This window comes from Ischnura elegans, chromosome 8 (genome assembly GCF_921293095.1).
Source record: "Ischnura elegans chromosome 8, ioIscEleg1.1, whole genome shotgun sequence".
NCBI lineage: Eukaryota > Metazoa > Arthropoda > Insecta > Odonata > Coenagrionidae > Ischnura > Ischnura elegans.
Window position 1 is genome coordinate 95,378,859 of NC_060253.1, and position 22,226 is coordinate 95,401,084.

Below are 22,226 nucleotides of genomic sequence, written 5' to 3' on the forward strand. Positions count from 1 at the left end.
AATCATTGAGGCGACAGAGAGCGTGCCATGCTAAAATGAAAAAAGTCAGCACGGATTCATCCGCTATTGAACGCGAGTCAATAATTAAAAAATATAAGTTGTCTCAAGCCGCCACGAAGGAAGCGTTCGGGAATGCATTCACGAAACACTTGTAGACCAGCAACGGGATAATCCAAAGGCATTTTGGTCTTGTGTTCGGGAAGTTCAAGGTAGAAGATCTACCGTATGTTCGCTGAGAAACGATAATGGAGATGTGTTGACAAACAGTTCCGATAAAACCAATTTATTAAATTCCTACGTAAAGAGCGTGTTCACCGAGCCTTCTCAGAACACATCCGAAACAGTTGACAATGGTTGACAATATCTTCACGCGAAATATGCCGCCTATTGACATGTGTGCGCACGGAAGAGAAAATATATTGAAATCGCTCAGTCCAAATAAATCATCGGTTCCAGACTAAATCCCGTCTCGCGTATATAGAGAACTAGCCCTAAGGCCCAGGTGGAAATAAAGTGGTATATGAACTCTTTCACGCGAAATAAAGCGACCACTATTAATAATTAAGAAATTATGGTCGAATGGATATCATCCATTTCTTCTAAATTTCAATAACTTTTGATTAATCAAACCTAAATATTTCTATTTGGAAATCTCATGGCCTCGCCTTCTGATTTTACCGCTAACAACGTAAGAAGAACACTTACTGGCTCATCAATCTGACTGTAACCCAGTGGGGAATTGTGAAAACGGAATTGCCACCAATGGGCGCCACAACAGTAGGGGTGAATGAGGCGCATGTCCGCGGCTTGTGGATTGAATTTCGGTCACATTTGTGTGAGAAATTAGTTGGGATCAATCCCTAAACGTATGCAGGAAGTTGTAGAGACAGCGAGTACGCTGATACATATTAATTGATTGAAAAAATTTTATAGTTTTAAGTATTGAGCACCTATACCACCGCGAAAAAAATCATCTCACAGCAAAATCACGTGTGAGTCCGAATATAAAGTTTGAAGACATGGGTGCCAGTGGCGAAGCGAGGAGGGTGGGTGTTTGAAAGATATAACCCTCCTCCCAGATCTTTGATAAATTTTTAAGTTCATTACCTTTTACTTGATTAAATTGATATTACTTATAGAATAGTGCAAGGAGTAATAAAATGACCCTCAGAAAGCCCTAAAACTCACTATTTAAACATTATACCTTTCAAAAATTCTGGGGGAGAGCCACCACACCTTCCGCTTACCCTGGCGGATATTTTATGCCCCCAGTATTAATTTTTAAAAAACCCACGCCTCAATTGCTGGCTGCGCCCGTGATGGGGAGTCATCCATTATGATTTGAAATATGTGTTAACATTGGTATTATCAATAAACTCGGTTGTTTCAGACTTAACTTTGTGAAAATCCATTTTAAGCAATTAAAACGGTATGGTACTTTTTCTCACAGTTTATTTAAGACAAACGGTTTCGTCGCAGAGGCGACATCTTCGGGTACAGAAATCGTTATTTTTATAGCAATAGCAACCAAATAACAACAAAAATACCGATTTCTGTGCCTGAAGATGTCGCCTCTGCGACGAAACCGGTCGTCTTAAATAAATTGTGAGAAAAAGTACCATAACTTTTAAATTTTTTATTGATAGCATCATTATTCTAATGATTGTAGTCGTTAAAAATTCAGTATTAACTTGTTCTATATTCATCTGCTTAGAATATGTCGATGCTAGAAATGTCTATTTTAAAAAATGAAATAAGTATGGTTACATCGTACTCGAACCGTTTTAGAATTTCATCGCAACTACCGACCGTGGTGAAGGTGAAGAAGCCCGAAAGAAAACACTCCGACGCACAGTCGGCTAAAATCGAAAGAAGATAATATAAAAATATTTAAAAAATTAAGAGTTAGGGAGTTGAAAATACGCATAAATATTCTCAAATACATTTTGCAGAACATGCCAGATCTCTCGTCAACGAGAAAATTTATCGAAAAACGTCCACCCACGATTTTTCTTTTGTGATCAATTGTATCTCGGTGTGTTTGGGGTGGTGGAATTATGCTGCTCATGGTTAGCGAATACAGGTGAGAGAGCAGTGAGAATAGAATGCAATTATGACGTGGAACAGGGGAACGTGATATGTTAGTATCAGGGGCGGTCTGGCCAGAGGTCGGCGATCGCCTAGAGCCCTCCCAAACGCTCGTCTCTATCGTGAAGCTTATATGAAGGGTGTAATAACAAAAGGCTCGTATTACTTTAACCGAAGCATTCATTGCAATTCTAAAATTCTAAGTTTGCATTAGTATGCATGTTATTATATACGTTTCCTTTGTTGTTATTTTTACATTTTCTGAAGTTCATTTGTTGTTTGTTGCGTTCATGTTTTAATTTTTTAGTGTTTTGCTTTGAATTGGCGAATTGGTTACAGAGAGAAAAAAAGGGATTGCTGTGAAAGAAATTAGGATTCAAGCACTTCATTTTGTTGGTTTGGTTCTTGCGTAGCTGCAGTACGCTTTATATTTTTGTTTGGAAGATAACCTTTCCAGTTTGAATTTTATATAACATCTACGATGCACTATCGAAAGGCGCCAAGGGGACCACGGAGTAACGACCCATCCGACGGACGGTGTGCTGCACTTGGGGTGAACTCCTCAAAGCAATCAACCACTGGGATCGAGCAGTCTCTGAAACAGTGCTGCCACCACAAGGATTTGAACCGCCAGGGTCAGATGCCAACACCCTAGCCACCGCACCGAAAAAATCGTCGCAATTTGTTGTAGCAGTCGTTAAATGTAAAATTAAACATTTCCGGCAACTTCATCTCACTCGCTGAATCCTTAAACCCGAGCATCATTTCAATTATTAAAATGTTTATCCGTCGCAACATTTAGGGTCCTTTGTATATCGTGATATGGATTAATGTTACTTCCACAACATGCGTCATAGCTGGCAGAAAAAACATTTACACAAAACGTTACTTAGCATTTTATGATGTGAGGCACTCACTTGTATTTAAACATGACTGGAACAGCATCTGAGCTTGGGTCACAGGGATTGGCTGGTCTGCTAGAGGATCTTGCTCCAGGACTTCTGCAAAGAAATAATTGTTATTAGTAACGAAAGTGGAGGAGAGAAATGATTCATTTGGCTCGATCAAATATTAGGATGGGTACACTCAGAAAACCCGACGGCATTTGGTGAACTGATTGTAGCGATGAATAGAATCAGATACTAACCTCTACCATATTCACTTCGATTGCATTACCTATTCGAAAGATTCAAGTTTGCAACTGCGCAATGAAATAGGAATAATTTCAATGTATGTTATTTTAAAAAACATTTTGACTTCACATAAGCCTTCCATCGAGGCTTTAAAACAAGAGTTTGTCCAAAAAGGGAATATATTATCTATTATTTTTACTGCAAAGTTAGCATTTGATTCGTCCTAAGCTCTACTTTCATGCGATTATCACGATATGACTTATGCACGCCAACATTCATCGGCTCAAAGAGTCATACGGTGACTAGCCAAAGCTTTATTTTTATCATGATTCTTACGGTACGGGAATTTAATATTTGTTTACAGTCAAAACGACAAGTAGGTATGTTCCAATTGCATTGATCAACATGCTTAACCAAGGTAGGAATGGTATTTGGAGCTGGCGACCGACAGCTAAAGCCATTTTCGCCTTGTGTCACACAATACGGGTTGCTGACCAGACATTAGACAGCTACTGGATCTGGGTACTGGCATGACAGTACCTCGACGCCGTTCACACAGGTGCGAGCTGCTGGCGTGAAAGTAGACAGTTACTGCACGTGGTTTCAGTGGCGTTTCAAACCCAGTTCATTGCGAATGTGTTCAAGCGAGGCTTTACGCTAATCTCTATCCTTATCATTAGGATTCAAGCTATTCCATATGTTGGTTTGGTCCTTGCATAACTCCACAAACTTTATATTTCAAATGGTAGCCCGTCTGTCCTCCATTTTTCGTTTTCAAACACTACTTGAAACCAGAGGAGCAGCCAGGAATGCTGGGAGCTGGGCGCAACCAGCTGGAGCTGGGGGGGGGGGGTTTATGTGCAACTAATACCGGGGTGTGTGGGGGTATTGAATACCCACCAGGATAAGCGGCAGGTGCGATATTAATAAATTGCGGAATTTTGAGATAAATTGTTCAAAATAGTGAGTTTTACGCTTTTACGCTTTCTGAGGGATATCTCATTAATCCTTACACCATTTTATTAGTAATATCAATCCAATTAAGTGAAATGGATTAAACTTACGGTAAACACGGTATAACCCCCAACACACCCCTCGCTGCACCACTGCTTGAAACTATGAAACACAAATAAAGCACCCGACGTGGTCCCACACTTACGAGCTATTGTCTTTTCGCAATACCGTGCGGGTTGACGTCCGAGTCACATTCGAGTTGCTGCTTGTGGCAAAATATGGGGGAAGGTGAGAGGCGAGTAAATACAAAACTTTCTGTAGAAACTCGGTTGTGAGTTACTGATTGACTCGCACATAACGTATGATGCGGTCACACTGTAGGAGTAGCCGCGCTGCCGTAACTGACCAGGCCAGCTCAGATACTAGCTCGCACTGTGTAAACCAGGCCTCAGGGAAGGGTGGAGAAAATCCCGGCGTTGATATTAGTCTGTTTTTATCAAAAGGCACTTTAGGGGACCACGGCGGTAAATGAAAAGCCCTCCAAAAAGAACTTAAGTTAGGGGCGGGCATTCTCAGAATAATCTCCACCGCCGCGGAACCAATCCCTCGGCCCATAACGATTCCTAGTACCAGAGAGAACACAATTTTATCATTAATTAACTCAATTTTAAAAATTGGGGCACTTTAATGCTTTCTGTATACGCATTTATTTTGCCCAAGGTAATCATTAGATATTGTCCTTATGCAAAAAAATTTTGAATTCTCTCATAGCTTAACAATTGTGTAATCTCCTCAGTCAAAATTGTCTCATTGCATTACTTGATAAATTATTTAATTTAACGGCAGTCGAATTTAGCTTCTATTTTGATTTTTAGTTGTCTTCCAGAGACTGAATTCTAATAATAAGGCCGCATAGAGTACTTAAACATTTGTCGGGGAGGGCGGTGTCCCTGGTGGGTAGCTGCAATTCAAAATGGGAAGTTAATTTAGTAAGTACAGCGTAATATCGGTGTAGGGGTCCTTTTCTGGGCTAAAATATTTCCTTCCTCGAAAACAGTTGCTTGGACTTAAAAACTGAGTAAATTTCGTTGCTTGAGAATCCAAATTTTAGATTTACCCATAGAAATTAATTGTTGTCCGTAGATTTTAGAAATTTAAATTATTGCACTTGGTGTCCTATATGGACCTCAAAATTCTGAACAGTAGACCTGATTTTATTTTTGGTATAGTAGGGAGAACATTCTCAAATCACATTTTCAGGGGTTTAAAAGTAGAGCCCGAGAAAAAATTAAGAGTAAGCCACATCCAAGGACCGTATCTTCGAAACATTTAAGAATATAAATATTTCATAACAATATTGGCATTGTCAATGCATGAGCACAAAAGCCAGTGAAATTCTGTAATACGGCTGGCGCTTTCAATGAATGTAATTTGGAATTGGACTGCACATACTTCTTATCCTTTGTGCGAGGTGCAACTTTCTTTCAAAGAACCAATCGGTGGACGCCGTGAAATCTGGGATCGGATGATTGGCCGCCCAGTTACCGCACGTGAACTGATAGAAGTCCTCGCAGGGGTCTGCATCCAAGTCCAGGGACTTCATGAGATTGGCCGCTGAAAAACAAATGAAGATGAATAAGAAACAGTCAAGTTCAAAAATGAATCAATTCCACAGAAATACTGCGAATATAATAAAAATATAATTTATTTCTTTGCGTTCGATTATGGCGGAAATTTGAAAATGAATATTGACGCGTATTTTACACTATTATTTAAAAATAAAGTCTGAATTAAATCCCTTTCATTCAAACATGTGTTATAGCCAGTCCCCCCTTATCTCACCTGTTTCAACACATTGGTTTGAGGTGCAGACTTGTGGCTCCAGGACTGTATCACTCATTTTGTTGGCTGCAAGCAGAGGCGATGCAGAAAAATTATTTATTCAGATAGCTTGAATATACAATATGCTAAAACGTAGAGTGAAAACTAAGAAAGAAAGGAGAAATAGTAGTATCTTAAAAAGTACGAGGAGAAGATGGGACAATTTGGTTTCCACATTATGAGGCATGATGGCCAGATGAAAACAATCGTAAAAGTACAGGTGGACGTGAAAACGGGCAAAGAACGGCTCAGAATGAGTTATATAGGACAAAGGGTTATAAAGGATGTGAAAGAGAAGAAATACGTCGCTATAGAAAAGGTTAGCGGATAGGAGAGAGGAATGGGGAGCTGCGTCAAATCAATGTTAGCATTGTTTACTAATGATGTTGACTTAAATGTAATTAAGGCCAATTAGCAAATTTTTAAAGCAACTGCATACATCAAATATTCTTTTGGCCAATATCAAAAGCTCTGGGTTAGAGAGCGATGGAAATTCAAATTATCATACATGAATAAGTATTTTTTAAAAAACTTCGTTTGACCAAGGTGAAATAAATATTTGCTCACATTTCATGCGTTTAAATTATTTTACATGCTACTCAAGTAATTTGACCCTTGAAGAGTGAGTTCGCGAGAAAAAAAAACATCGCACTGTTACAGAAGGATTTTTGAGTGAGAATGAAGCAGAAATTATTTTTATGTTACTCACAGTTATAGGAAAGAATTCCCACAGCAATCAGCAGTGCAGCAGCTAATATAGCCAATAATATAATCACGGCAACCAAGCGTCTTTGCAAATTGGACTTGTGATTTGGAGTGGTGGCTCTTTTTAAACTGAAAAGGGACATTGAAAAAAATATATTACGACATTGAGGAATGAGTGGCAACTAGATTGTCACGCTTTACGTTTACTAACCGCTAAACCTCGTTTCAGATAGGTCAGAACTGAGACCGAAACGAAAATAAAAGTTAGCTAATTTGGAATGTTGCGTTTACCAACGTGAATATTATAGATCGATCTTCATCTATCGATTCTTCCCTAATTCCCGTCTGTCTATAATTCGCTAGGCAGGAATGCATCTTGTCGTCAATTGAGGTTAATCTAGCTTCTGAATATGGAGTTAGAGATGAAAGCATCAGTTTCATCATCAAATGTAGGCACTGTCGATGGCAAATTGAAACCGATATGTTTAGAAACATAGAATGAATTGAAGAAAAATGGAACAACGAAGGATGTAATTTGCAATCGTTATGGAATTTACTTGATAAATTTCTATCTTAATATCTAAATAGAAGACTCATTCAGGAGACCCAATTCGTGGGAAATTATAAATCAATAGAAATGTATATAAATTTTGTTATTTGTGGAATAAACAATGTGGCTTTCGTGAAAGAAAGTGTTCATCAGATGACAAAGAAGATTCACGATGCGCAACTGACTCTTGGGCTGGGTGAGCTCGCGGTGTTTGCCATTCATCGCCGGAGCGGCCCAACCTATTCGAAAGTGAGCTTCACGGAAAGAATAGGGTGGTTTCCTACTATTTTTTTATTGCCTGAATCGAAAGATTATTACTCCTGGAACGTTTTTCACGCTTTTAGATTTTTAAATGACGATATCTATTTTTCGCGATTAAATGAAAAGTGAAAATTTTCAAGCGCGAGAAAACGCGACGGCTAAGTATGAGTGCTGGGAAAACTCCGTGTGACGTCGTTCTGGTTCCCGCTGCCTCAAGTGAGGTGACCATGGGGAGAGGCTTTGTGCGCTGATACGACGCAGGATGCTTGCAGGCAGCAGAGTACCCTACTAGCTGGTAGCGCTCGGCTTAAATAAGGATTATTAATAGCTTATCAAACGAAGAAAACTTTCAGACCTTAGGCAGTTTTAATAGCAGATTATTAAGACATGTTTCCCTGAGCTCTGTGCCTCATGCATGCATTAATAATCTCAGACGATGTTAAATTCCTGTCTACTCGTACAGAAACTAGGTCCCTGTGACGTCACGTGGAGTGGCATCGCATGGGCGCCAATCTGGCTTTTTTCAAATGAGGTTAAAATTGACCATTGCCATTCGTCCTTACTGGGATTTCTAAAACAAAATAATTTGTATATTATGAATACACGAATGGTAGGTTATGAATCGCAATCAATGCCTTACGTTTTCCTTGATGAAGGAAACTACCCTATTTTTCGGTACACTTTTGGGAAATCGGTTCAAAATCCCAGCCTATTATAAAATCAACGAAGCCTAGGGCGTAGCCTTCTAGTCTGTAGCGGCTCCAATCCTGGATCGTGTTAAGACTTTTAAATACCCTACATAATTTTTCATGAATAGCGCAAATTTCCTTTGCATTTTATTCACGAATAAAGTCTTTCTGTGCCGGATCCAAAAATAAGCTTTCATCCCATTGAATTTGCGGCAATAGGAGTGCGAAATAGCACCACTCTCTGTTTTTCCTCCGAAAACCTTCCCACACCACGTTTCGCGAACTTCAGCATCTTCAGACTATGCCACATTTATATATCTATCAATCTATCCCTTCAGCAGTTAGAATTTATGGCAATAACCCTTAGATATTCCGAAGGGAAACAAGCACAGCACCCAATTTTGAAAATGAAGGAAATGTAATGCTTGTAGCTGATAGATAAAAATTATAGATTACCTGATACATTTCCCAATGCAAGCGATGAAGGTGTTCCGGCAATATCTCGCGGAGTGTGACATTAGAGCTTGAACCATCATCTTACACTTCCGACTCGAACCTCGCCTGTGACTACTCATGACTGAAGAACGATTTCGATCACAACGAGAGATCGAGAGTTAGCCAGGGGAGTTACATGGGAGTTACAATGTCGATGGAATTCGCACGCATTCAATTCTCGGGCGCATCAAGTAGACAAGTCGAAAACATTGTGCACACATGGGTTGTCGCCACACGTCCCCGTTGTGCTAAGCCACGTCGCGACGCAGTGCAACGCTCTAATTAAAACTATATAAACATCGCATATATGGATGTGCAGGCAAGATCGTTCCTCCATATTGTTGTACAGGCTGTTCCTTTGATCGTGTGTCGTTTTTTACCTCCATTTTTTGCCTCTTTTCCTCGAGCAGTATTCATGATAATTGGCATACTCATCGGAAAGGGTATGTTTTGTTGAAAGTAAGCAAAATTTTACAATTTTGAACTTTTGACCTCACAACGTGGGTCCAAACTAAAATCTAAAATTAGTCTTACGGAGTTTTGATTGAAAAAAAATAAATCAAGATCGAAAAAAGCAGAATTTCAATTAAAATTATGACAATTTTTAGATTTTCGGACTTATTGAAAACAAAAAAAAACACTTATTTATGAAAATTCTACCGTTGACCCAGCTAGGTCACAGTCAAGGTCATATGGGTGACAGAAAGAATACCACAACAACAAATACGTCAATTCATAGGCGGATCTAGAGGAGAGGGGGCACGTCCCCCCCAGACCCTTAAGAAATATGCAGGATTTTTAATACAGTCCCACTATCGTTGCGTTCGTTTTGTATTGCGAGGTATCCTTGTGCCCCCCAGAACAAAATCCTCGATACGGCCTTGCTGGTGCTCCCCCCCCCCCCCACAGAAAGAAATCCTAGATCCACCCCTGCGTCAATTCACAGGTTTTATCGGGTGCCCAAGTCAGTGGTATAGCCCAAATACTCGCCTTATCCACTAGTTGACCTCCAAGGCCATGACGGAGGCCTAAGGTCGTAGAGGTATCATGACAACCATATCTGTCATGCTAACCACCGTGTCGAACCATAGGTTTTAACGGGTGTAGATCATAGATCCGTAGTATTCATTACAGTACCTCCGAAGTTCATATTGGAGGATCAAAGGTCATAGAGGTATTTTTTGAAATATCAAGGAAACTAGAGGAATGGTGCAGTCCGCACAGGGGCGGTCTGGCCAGGTGGGGCTAGTCGGCGATCGCCAAGCGCCCCGAGCTTACGGTGCCCTCACAACGCCAGCGTATATCGTGAAGCGGCCGGCATGCCCTGATCCATGGCCAACTTTAAACAGGCCGGAACATGGAATTTTGGCAACGCTGTGCCGGGGTCCTATCGTGTTTGTTTGAGAGCATGGCGACTTATGCGTTAAGAGTATCCGTGTAACCGAAGAAGCATTAAATCTCTTGTTAAAAAGGCAGAACTGGACTTCTTTTGTGGATATCATATTGACTAAAGGTACGTACAATAGTTTTAAGATAATTTTTGGGAGCTGAAGGAGGAAAATCACGTTTATTACTTCAAAAGTGGTGCGATCACATGCCGGCCGGCCATTAATGGAGGGGAATTGAGAGTGAAACAATACTGGTTTAAAAGGGGGAACAAGAATTAATTTTTTGTACTGTTTTGCCGTACGGTAAGTAAAATAGTTTAAAGATATTCTCAGTGAGTTGTGAGTGGATATTCAACAGTATTTCATCCAAAGCATAGCGTCTGTTGGCGGCCGGCCACGAAGTAACCTTGAGAGTACACAAATGAAACGAGGCGTATTTGTCGGGATATAAATGCTGCGTTGTTTTTACAATTTTATTACTCTCGGGTTAACAGTGATTGCTATATTTGGTGTGCCTTATAAATAACTGTGTGTAGTTGTGTTTATAATAACGTCGTATATTATTGAACGACGAATGGCTTCTCGTTTACTCTGTTAATATATGTCTCCAGGCACTGATGTTATTCATATTTTCCAAACTTATCATGAATGCACTGCTTTTTTTTCTGTGATCAGCGAAACTATCTTTATTAATGCAACTTTCCATTGTTTTCATTAAAGGGGCCCAAGCGTTGTTGTGTGCATATTGCAGAAGCAACTACCTATCCACCAAAAACAAGGGGTATGTGACTGTGTTCCAGTTCACCAAAGATGAACGCAGTAGACAGAAGTGGCTGAAGAATATCCCTCGGAAGGATTGGAATCTTTCTTCAAGCGCAACAGTTTGCGTCAAGCATTTTGCTGAGCGGGATATCCTACACCGAGTAACTTACATGAATAAGAACGGTGGAGTGAAAAGTTACGAGTTAGATCGCCTAAAGTTGTCCCCTGGTGCTACTCCCACAGTGTTTCAGGCCCTCTCCTCTTCTTAAAACTTCTTATTGTGATCAGTGAACCATGAAAATTTGTGAACATAAGTAGATGAGTTGTACTTCTAAGAAATGAAATCAGGAAATATTGTATGAATCAGCGGAACATGAAAAGACTGCTGATGAAATGACAATATATATCTTTATTTCCGAAAGACATGCTAATTTGACATCTGGCCGCCTTCTAATACTGAAGGTACATTGGAAAATCAATTGCTACTAAGTGATATGGAATATATAAGTGGTATTTTGAACTAATTCATCTTTCCCTTCCAGGTAAAACTTCTTGTTGTGATCAGTGATCTATGAAAACCTGTGAACATAAGTAGATAAGATCTTGGAAATGAGATCAACAAATATTTTATGAATCAGTGGAACATGAAAGAACATAGATGAAATGTCAATATTTGTTCTCGTATCGATAAGGGTACCTTAATTGATATTTATCTGCCGTACTATACTCTAGGTATGTTGAAAATCCAAGGGTACTGAGTGATATCATATATGCGTGGTATTTTTGATCTAATCCATCTTTGTATTGCAGGTAAAACTCCTTATTGTGATCAGTGAAGCATGAAAATATGTGGAAATAATTAAATATGAATTATTTCTTGGAGATGAAATGAACGAATATTGTATGAATTAGTGAGAACATGAAAGAACTACTGAGGAAATGACGATACAAGTTCTCATATTGAAAAGACTTAGTAAATTGACGTCTAGCCGCCTTCCAATACAGTAGGTATATTGGAAAATCCATGAGTGCTGAGTGAAATTATGTATATATGTGGTATTTAGAACAGCATAATAATTTTCTCTGCAGCTAAAACTTCCTTTAGAGTGAACTTTGAAAATTTGGTCTTATAATCAATTATTAAGAACCTGGTGTGGCTACCATTATCGAGATTAATTCAATAATTTCCTTTCGTTTGTAAAATTTGATTTGATTTTAATCAGTATTGAGTTATACGGTAGTATAATGTTATTTGTTGAGACATTTCTCCAATTCGGAAGTCATTATTATTTCATGATACTGGTCTTGGTGTTTAGAAATATTAGATTGACAATATATTTATCTTCCTTATGGCTTCATATTTTTTTACACATTTTTGTCTAATACATAGAATGTTAAGACTAGTTTTTTTGTTATATCACATAAAGTTTTCTAATTAGCCCTTACATTTGTACTAATCATGTTTTTTTCATCAAATTTTTCCATCAGATAATGTGGTGCCTGTGAAACTGATAGCTGTTGCTGGTGACGGTTCATCGGTGAACTTCAAATGGCACGATCTATGCAGGTTGTTTCCGGCTGAAATTGAAATTAAGAACCTGTGGCAGCTTTTATTTATTCCACTTTCTGGAGTAATATTTATGCTTTGATGGCCATGCCTTGTGACATTGTGAGGTTGTTTGATATGTTGTTTGACCTCTTCAATATGAAATGTTTACCGGAAAATGTATATATCTGATTTTTATTTTAAATAAATGTTGTTAAACGTCATACATTTTTTTCTCTCCTGAAATACCGTGGCGAAAGGTGCTATAAAATAACGCATTACTTTTTAACATGTTAATTTATTAGGTTATTCAGAGAGGTGAAATGATGTTTATTTTAAAGCCGCTCTTTATTTCTAAGTCAATAAATTTTATAGGGTGCTATTCTATACAAACAACCAATGGGTTAAGCGGTATTTCCTTCTTGGTCTGAATTTCTGGGTCGTCGATTGCGGTACTTAAATATATTTCCCTGCATAATCTCGTATCCCTTGCCTTGTTATTAGTTCTCACGATTACTTTTAATAAACAGCTGTTATAATACGAAATACAACCACTCGAATAACTCAACCCTACCGTAGTTTTTATCTTAACTTTAGGGAGGGTGAACGGATGTCCATCCGTATTTACATCACACAACGTCAACAGCTGAGAGGCCGATCCACCGGACCCCAGGCAGTAGGACCCCTGACGTCACGTAAAGCGCTGTCGCCAAATTGCATGTTCCGGCCTGTATTAGAGTTGGCCATGCCTGATCGCGTCCGTTCTCTCCCTCGCCTGTCCCACGCTTAGCCATTTTTTCCCTCCTCCACCCTTCCCCTAAGACTCCATTTCCTTAGCGAAACGCGATATCCCCACAGCTGTGTTTCGAGGTAGTTGAGCCCCCAATTAGGTTACCGAGAAAAAATATCAGTTTACAATGAATGGGTACCATTACAAGAGCTAAGTGAAAATCGCTCTTTTGTTTTTATTTTATCCCACTTCCAATAACAGTTTATCGCATTTCGTAGCATCTTTTTTTTATTTTCATAATGAGGTAGATGACGATGAAATGCAGTGAAATACAGTTATAAGACAAAATACAGAACATTTCAAATAATTATGTTGTTGAACAATAATATGTTAAGGAATAAGACATGTAGTGGCGGAGGTGTAGCTAGCCCGCGCCCACTTGTAGTTCGCGGCCACGTAGAGTCCCAGCCAACTAGCAGCTGGCCAGTCGCTCACATGCTTTAAGCAGTGAGTGTCGGCGGAGCATTTAAACTGCGCTCGGCACAAAATGTACAAATTTTGCCGTCGAAAAGGCAAATTTGCGTAAAAATATCATAAAAGTCCAGTCATCGCATCTATATCGCATTTGCGATTTTCACGTATGACGCATCTCATTTGTCTGCGTCTTTGGGTGAGGGCTATCTATCATGCACCGTCAAACTCACGATCAGTTCCACAGATAGGAAGTAAGGATGGAGGCGGTGTTGGATGGGGCAGATACGCTCACGGCGAAACTATTCTGTATTCTTCCCCACATAAATCCAAAAATCTTACACAGTTCAATAATTTCTGGTTTGGTTAGTAAGAGAATTTTATGTCATTCATAGTGTTAATATGAAACGTGTGTACATGAGCGATGCGCAGAAAAGAAATAAGGAGAATAATAATCGCTTAGATGTTAATAATATCTCAAAAAACTTGAATGCTTGGCTGAACAAGGACAGTGGTTCCAGTAAAAATACGCAACCAAAATCAATACACTATGAGAGTTTAAATACAGATTCAGGTACGTTTGAATATTCGTCTTTTCATTTTTAGATTGTTAAAAAAACCCAATATGAAATCAAAGTGCGATTGTCCACGAAAAAAAGTTACATGAAATATTTTAAAGGGAATACGCGCTGGGTAAAGTTTTCGAATAATGTTAAAAAAAAAAAAGGCTAAAAAAATTGCCAGTCAGGACTTCTTCTTGTTGTAAAATAATAAAAAATGAAAATATAACAAAAATCCAAAAAGTGAAGACAGCGTATGTAAACCCCAAAGTGCGTCCAATAGGGTAGTTTTCATAATCAAAGAAAACGAAAGGCATTGAATGCGATTTGTTTTGACTTAGCCGTCGCGTTTTCTCGCGCTTAAAGTTTTTCACTTTTCATTTAAGCGAAAAATAGATATCGTCATTTAAAAATCTAAAAGCGTGAAATACTAACTCCAGGAGAATAATCTTTCGATTTAGTGAATAAAAAATAATAGGAAACCACCGTATTGGAGATTAGCCAGTATGACTGAAATGTCTACATAAGTTTGTTGCGAGGTGATGAAGCAGCTAAAACATGTACAGAAAGCCGTAAAATAAAATGTGGAAATGGCGTGGTTCAAGTCCACAACCTCAACTCAAGCTCAACTGTATCGTTTTTAATAGTTTATTTACTACAGTAAATATTAATTTTTCAAGTTAAATTAACCATAAATTATTAACTTCAGTCCGAAGATCGTATCAGCAATATTAGAAGAATTTAAATAATTTATAATTTATTCTAACTGCTTTTTTGTATTTATTACCTTAATTGTGTGGAAGTAGGTGGTAACAATATAACTATAAGTAATTATATATATTGTGAGTATTTCTTAAGAGTTCCTGAATGCAAAATCACTTAGGACAACACATTAAGTATTTCATTTATTGATTGGGTTCCTTAATATTTGAAAGTTACTGATACATTTTTTAAAACTACAGCTTCTCTAATATCAAAATTAACAAACAATCCAAATAATTTACTTGGTCTTTTATTGTATGCCAGACAGTTTTCATGGGTCGACTGATTTATTTGGACCAAACAAATTGTTAAATATTATCCGTACAAAATAATTTAAGATATTTTAGTTAATTCAAGCCTAAATTTCCCTATAATATTAGCAGGTTCCTCAATTTTGCTCAAGTTTATATCTACACTTTAAAACAATCACCAACGAGTATGGATAAAAGCTACGTACTTATGGTTATAGCTATATGATACGTAGAAAATAATTAATTGGTAACAACCAAAAACCATTATCTAGCCCCAAGTATACTTTCGTTATGTTTTACAACTTTATATTTAATAAAAAAAGACTCAAATTACTTGAATCCAAGTTTATTTGCAATTATAAAATTCTACGTTTCCGCTAATTGCGTTATTTACGGCATAGTGAAAAGATTACATAAAAAAATTGAAGGTGCTAGAAGATAAAAGAGAACCTGATTCTTTTTTGAAAGAATTAATCGAATAGGTTATTTAAGATTTCGGTGAAGTTTCAAGGTACAAATTCACTAAATAGATACAACAATCATAATGCATAATTAAACTATATACGTTGTGAAGTTATCACTTTTCATGGTATTTTTTCATATGAAAACGCTATTTTTTAAATTGTAACGCTTTTAAGACCCAGAATAACGTCATAATCCATTTCCGGGCATAATATCTCCTATTATTTTCTGGTGGGGTGGGCCCGAATCACCCAGTAAGGAGGGCCCACAATCACTCCAGGCAGGTCCACCAATCGATATTATTGACTTGGCGATCACGAAGGAGAAAAACTTTATTGCGAAGTCAAATGAAAACAACGTTTTGGTTTTCAAATATTTCAAATATATATATGTCTTTGCACTCAAACTATATTTAGGATCCGAGTATGAATTGCAAATGAATTTCATAGGAGGAAAATATCAAAGTTAAGTAAATATTTTTTTTTTCCTATATTAAACATCATTGAACGAGCCATCCCACCCGAGGCAGACAAAATGGAATGCTCTCCACAAAAGATCGAGAAAAAAATGTCCTATGGCATGAAGATTAATCACAAGAAAACACTGATTATGCGGTTTGTAAAGCATCATGAGCGAGGAATTTGAGACTCGAGGTGGGTGGGTGGGGAGAACCTTTAGGAGGTAGAGCAATTCAATTATTTTGGCAGCACATTACTAAAGGAAAACGGATACAGCGGTAAGGACATCAGGAAGAGAATTGCGTTAGCAAAGGAGGCGTTCATGAACAGGAAGGAGCTAATGAGGGGAGCGTTATGTAAGAGTTTAAAGAAAAGGTTAGTGAAGAGTTTGATCTGGAGTGTAGCGGAAACGTGGGCGTTTAGGAAGGAGGACGAGAAAAGACTGGAGGCGTTTAAGATGTGGGTGTGGAGAAGAATGGAGAAAGTGAAGTGGACGGAAAGGAAAAGGAACGACGAAGTGCTGGACCTGGTGGGTGAGGAGAGGCAGCTTTTAGATGAGATACAGAGGAGACAGAATGCATAGATGGAGCGAGTACTTAGCGGGGAGAGGATGTTGAAAACTGTTTAATAGAGGGTAGAATGCTGGGTAAACACTCTTAAAAGCATTTTTAGATAGAGTGAAAGGGAGTAGGCCTTATTTGGAATTGAAAAGGGAAGTCCATGAGGGGAGGGCAGACTGCCGGAATGCGTCGTGAAGCTCCATGTAAACCTACCTTAATTGCTATAATACTTAAATTATAATAATAAGCGCTTCAGAAATCCCCATAGAAATAAATCATATGGTGTGATACTGGGGTTACTCGGCGGCCACTCAACTTCTATCTCCATGGACATTTGCGATTGCCATAATTCCCATTGAGGACTAACTTAGATTTGTGGGGATGAGCTCCGTCCTGTTGCAGTCTCACTCCTCCCTTGTATTATTATCCATAGAATGCATTGTGAGAAGACTTTGGAGCTTCATTTTCTGATCAAGCGAAGTCGATTTGCCGAATTGGTCCATGTTGAGCCTGGAAGGTGGCAACACAGAAAAGAGAACTTTAGTCAGACGAGGAGGTATTCCCCTCGTCAAAGTGGAATGCATTTTTGAATTTCATTTTATTATTTCAGCAATCAAATTACGTACGTATGAGGTATGAATAACACCTCAATCACCGTGGAATTACTGTTTCAATCCTTTATCACAACATTCATAGCAATTATTTAGACGTTTAATCTAAGGCGCTACTCTTATTTAATGATACTGACGTAATAATGTTTTTATTTCGAGTTTCTTGTTCAATATTTTTAGACAATTTTGCACATTGTGAGTAATATGTCCCTCAATACGAAACTTTTGTACGATATTTTTAACACTTGTATGTAGGGATGGTCGGATCGGATACCTCGTATCCAAATATCCGCGGATATTGCCCTTCATGGGATACATCGGATCTGGATCCGAAATTTTAAATAATAGCTTCAGTGAATGCAACGCTCCATAAGGGTGGAAAGAGTTCCGATTCTATCTTCGAATGCGCCGTCGCATGCGATTCTTGTCCTACTTACGAACCGTTTTGTTTGAAAGCTCTCGCTGAGGTTACGTAGGAGAATTTCAGCCGTGGAAAATAAAAAAGGCAAAATACGACTGGCAATTATTGTTAGTGTGACTCATTTCAAGAGATTGAACAACCATCGGGGGAATCTCAGCGTCAGGAATTTGAAAATGCATTTAGATCCGAAAATATCCGATCCGAAAGATCCGGCTCCGAAAATCAAGGATGCGATCCGAATCCGGATCCGAGAAAAAATCCTGAATCCCTCCATCCCTACTTGTATGATAATTTACCGAAATGAGGCGAGCACAAAAGACTTTCCTTTACATCCATTAACGTATAACCAAAATCCAGGGTGACATTAACAGCATAGCGAGAACTCTTGGGTTGGTATCGACAGCAAAATGTGGAAATTGTTCATAAAAATTGATCTTTATTAAATAAACAATGAAACCTGTGTACAAGTTTCATAGAGAGATCTTTGATAAAGGTAGATTATAAGTCATACGGGATTGATAGTATTAAGTATTCATCTGTTATCGCAATATTTTAATGACTGAAGTTTTGAGGACTCAACTGCGGGTAGGGAATAAGGCTGATTAGGTTGAATTAATGGGGAAGGAATTAGACATGTTTAAAACAACATTAAAGTGATTCGTTACAATTAATTATAATCAGCGAGGAGTAAGATAGTGCGTGATGGAGTCAAGTATCTCTTCAGCGCACTCTTAGCTTACCTGCGACGGTAAAAGACTAATGCCATAATCCACACCTTCAACAAGGGATGTTAATTGATTCCAAGGATTTAATAATGATCGCTACTCGACACTTCATCTAAACACAGTTTTCACGATCTTCGACAGGATTGCCACTCCGAGCATCTGCGAGAATTGCCTTCACTATTTCCTTGCAGAGGTGTTGGTAAATAAGAATAACGCATTCTCTTAGCTGTGCAGAAAATTCCTCAGGAAAGTTAACACAAGGGAACAAGAGAGTACCACTAAAGACAAGATTTGCTCGGAAGATTTCGATGGATCGACACCTGCCATTGTTTAGCCATAGGCTCGTCTCTCGAAGGCCAAAAAAGCTCATTAAAAATATTTCGAAGAAACCCGAAAATCTAGCGACTGAAAAATGACCGCCGAAGCGGACTGGTTTCCGGAAGCTAGGGTCAGCGCGGACTACTTTGTTTAAAAGATGTTTTTTTGTATGTAGGACTAGGTTTTTAATTTGTTACCCCAGCCAAATTTGCTGAAGATCAAAGTCTTTGAAAAAGTTTTTGCAAAATGCATATTCTTGGCTTCTCACCAAAGAAAGTGTAGAACAAATATTGTTTTAAAATATTGATGTAAATGAATTATAAATACTACTTTAGTTGTTTTATTTTTCATGTACGTACTTGAGCTTTGTTAGCATAGATAACCAAGGTAACACAAATTGAGCTACGCCATATAAAAAGGTAAAAGGATAACCTGTTTGAGGCTACCAAAAATTCCTCAATTTTTCTATTGTCATGTAATTTGTGTGTGGAGTAATAAAATTATTATTATATTATTATTATCTTAATTTTGAAGTCCCTTCGAGGCACCACTGCGGTGCGCCCCGTAGCCTTCCTTTCTTGGTCGTACGCGAATATCTGAAGGGTCTTAGAAAAAGGGAAGGTCAGGCAACTGTTCGCTCAGGCATGGTCATGCCCCGTTTACAATACGCACGTACCGACCACGGTCGAAACAATTGGTGTTCTTGGTAAGGCTCTTTGGTCGCAACTACTCGCCTTTTTACTCGTCGTAACCATCGTAACCCAGTGCGGCCCTCGTTGTGTAATTTTGTCAGTTTACAATTGACGACGTGACTGCGTGAGGATATTGAAATCCAGGAAATTAAGAAGAATGAGGATATTAAGGTTTTCATGTGGTAAAATTAACAATAGACCGCATTGTCTGTGAAACATTAAAGAAAGTGGGATTTGTGAGGAGAATCTGTCGAAAATTTAAAACATATTCATGCTTTAAGGACAGTTGGTCCTCGCTCCGGTACGTTACACATTAGAATATAGTCTGTTGTTTACTGAAAACCTTATTCCATGCACCTTTTCAGATAATACAGACTGAATGCGGCTTGAACGTGTCGAAAATGAATTTTTCAAATTTAATATTTAAAAATTAGTAATCTCACTATCTGAATACTTTATATCTTCTATCCCTCGTATATTTAAAAGCATTACAAGACACATGATCTTCCAACAATGCATGATCTTCCTCTAAAAATTACAAAATTATTAATTCCTACGTAGATTGTTCTTATCTCCTTTTATATTTAAATCTTTATAGACCCCGTCATGTAATATAAATCGTCATCCGCTCGTGGTTATTTTCCATAGAAAAAAAGTATCCCTTTAATTCCTAGCTAGCCAGAATGATGAGGTAAAACTAGACCGTACTGTTTGTGAAGCCTTAAAGATATGTCAAAAGAAGATCAAAAGATTATATAAACAATTTAACCATATTCACGCATATAGGATAGTACATATTGCTCTTATTATTATTCTAGGATAGGCTTAAATTCACAAACTAGGTGCAAGTATTGATTTCTCCATGTCTTTATCTAAATCGTTTACGGTGGAAAAGTTGATCGTGCAATCCTCTTCACATAAAGATTGTAATTGGTTTATTATTTACGAGTGCTCGTTACTTTCCCGTGAAGTTTATAGGTGAAGTTTAGTGTAAAAGCATGGTTAATGGGTTAAAAAGAAATAAACAAACAAATACAACTAGTTTCGTGTAGCATAAAACCTATCATTTTCTTCAATAGAACATAAAAAAACTTTTCTCTTATCTCCGTCCATTACCTGCTCAATAAATCCTCTTCAATCGTTGTACCATGCATGCGACCACGGTCCGTACGATTTTAGCCTCATCACGTTGTGTAAACCCGCAGAGTTACCATCGAAGGGCACACTACCAAACGCTGCCGACTTACGATGGTTAGCGCTATGTAATAACATGCATATTTAAGTCTACCTGATATCAACTTTTGAAATGCATGCTTAAGAGACACAATACGAAAAATTTGCATTCCATTTTTCTAATTACTTGAAAAAATCACAAAATATGTACTTTCAAAACTCCAAAACATAACTTTCAAATAAACATTCTCCATTCATAAAAAATGTATTCCTGACCCGATTTTTTCCAGGTAACTTTTGAAAAGTTTGGTTAATATAAAAACATTATTTTTTTAAGTTCCAATCCATTTATGAGGTATTCTTGATGGAGACTTTCGCGGGGTGGTGCAGCATGCGTAGCAAGGTTTTCGGGTTGACCTTCGTGTCGTTTCATCTTCATGACGGCAGTTTCGCCGGCGTTGCAGCTGGCGTCTTCAGGTTCGAAGTGTTTGATGCAGATTTTTGCCCGTATTACATAGGCCTTGGTTTGGACTAGGTGCGCTCTGAGTAATGGTGAAGTTCAGTGCGGGTGTGATGCTAAGAGAACGCGTGCATCACACCCGCACCGAACGTCACCATTAATCAGAGCGCACCTAGTCCAAACCAAGGCCTATGTAATACGGGCAAAAACCTGCATCAAACACTTCGAACCTGAAGACGCCAGCTGCAACGCCGGCGAAACTGCCGTCATGAAGATGAAACGAGACGGAGGTCAACCCGAAAACCTTGCTACGCATTTATGAGGTAGCAATCAGGAATATAAAAGAATATGTCCCAAAAAACTAAAAAATATAACTTGCAAAAAATTATCCTCCAATCATAAAATCTGTACTCTTGACCCAATTTTCGACGTATAACTTTAGAAAAGTTTGATTGATTAAAACGGACTATGCTTAGGCGTATCAAAATAAAATATATAAACAGGTATTAAAAAATAACTACTCCTATCCTGAAAATAAATTCCAGCCAATAAACATCCTTGATTCATAAAAAACTATTCCTGACACGATTTCAACTGGATAAATTTTGACAAGTTCATTAATAAAGATACAAAATGCATAGAAGAATTAATCAATTATTCTCATTAAATGAAAACATATCACAAAATAGGCTGCAACAAAATTCAAAGTAATTACTATCAAATAACATATCTCGTTACTATATCACTCATAAATACCGTATTCCTGACCATATTCTATCCGAATAACTTTTGAAAAGTTTAGCTGATTAAAACGCAACATATTTAGAAGTGTCAAGCCCTTTCTCTCGTTACTTAAAAATATATCACATATTTGTTTGTTGAACCTGCAAAATTGAAAATTATTACTAAATAATAATTACCAATCATTCATAAAAAAAACGTATAATTCCAGACCCTATTATTGGGGGATTACTTTTAAAGATTTTGGTAAATTAACACCCAAAATTCTCAAAAGCATAGATCCATTATACTCGTTACGTGAAAAAAATATAAAAAAATACACCACAACAAAACCCAAAATTATTGCAAGCAAATAATATTCCATCTTGATAAAAACAGT

General features: G+C 38.0%; 1 protein-coding gene across 1 annotated transcript in view; it reads right to left on the reverse strand.

Annotated features, from left to right (window-relative positions):
• The window catches only part of LOC124163404 (neprilysin-2-like), an 85,268-nt gene extending 78,387 nt beyond the window's left edge, over positions 1-6,881 (reverse strand). The window contains exons 1-4 of the mRNA XM_046540289.1: positions 6,766-6,881; positions 6,018-6,083; positions 5,628-5,789; positions 3,006-3,089 (exon numbers count right to left, since the gene is read on the reverse strand). Of these exons, the coding sequence (XP_046396245.1) occupies positions 3,006-3,019 (14 nt within the window). The 5' untranslated portion in view covers positions 3,020-3,089; positions 5,628-5,789; positions 6,018-6,083; positions 6,766-6,881. The remainder of the gene's footprint in view (positions 1-3,005; positions 3,090-5,627; positions 5,790-6,017; positions 6,084-6,765) is intronic.
• Positions 6,882-22,226: the final 15,345 nt, after the last annotated feature.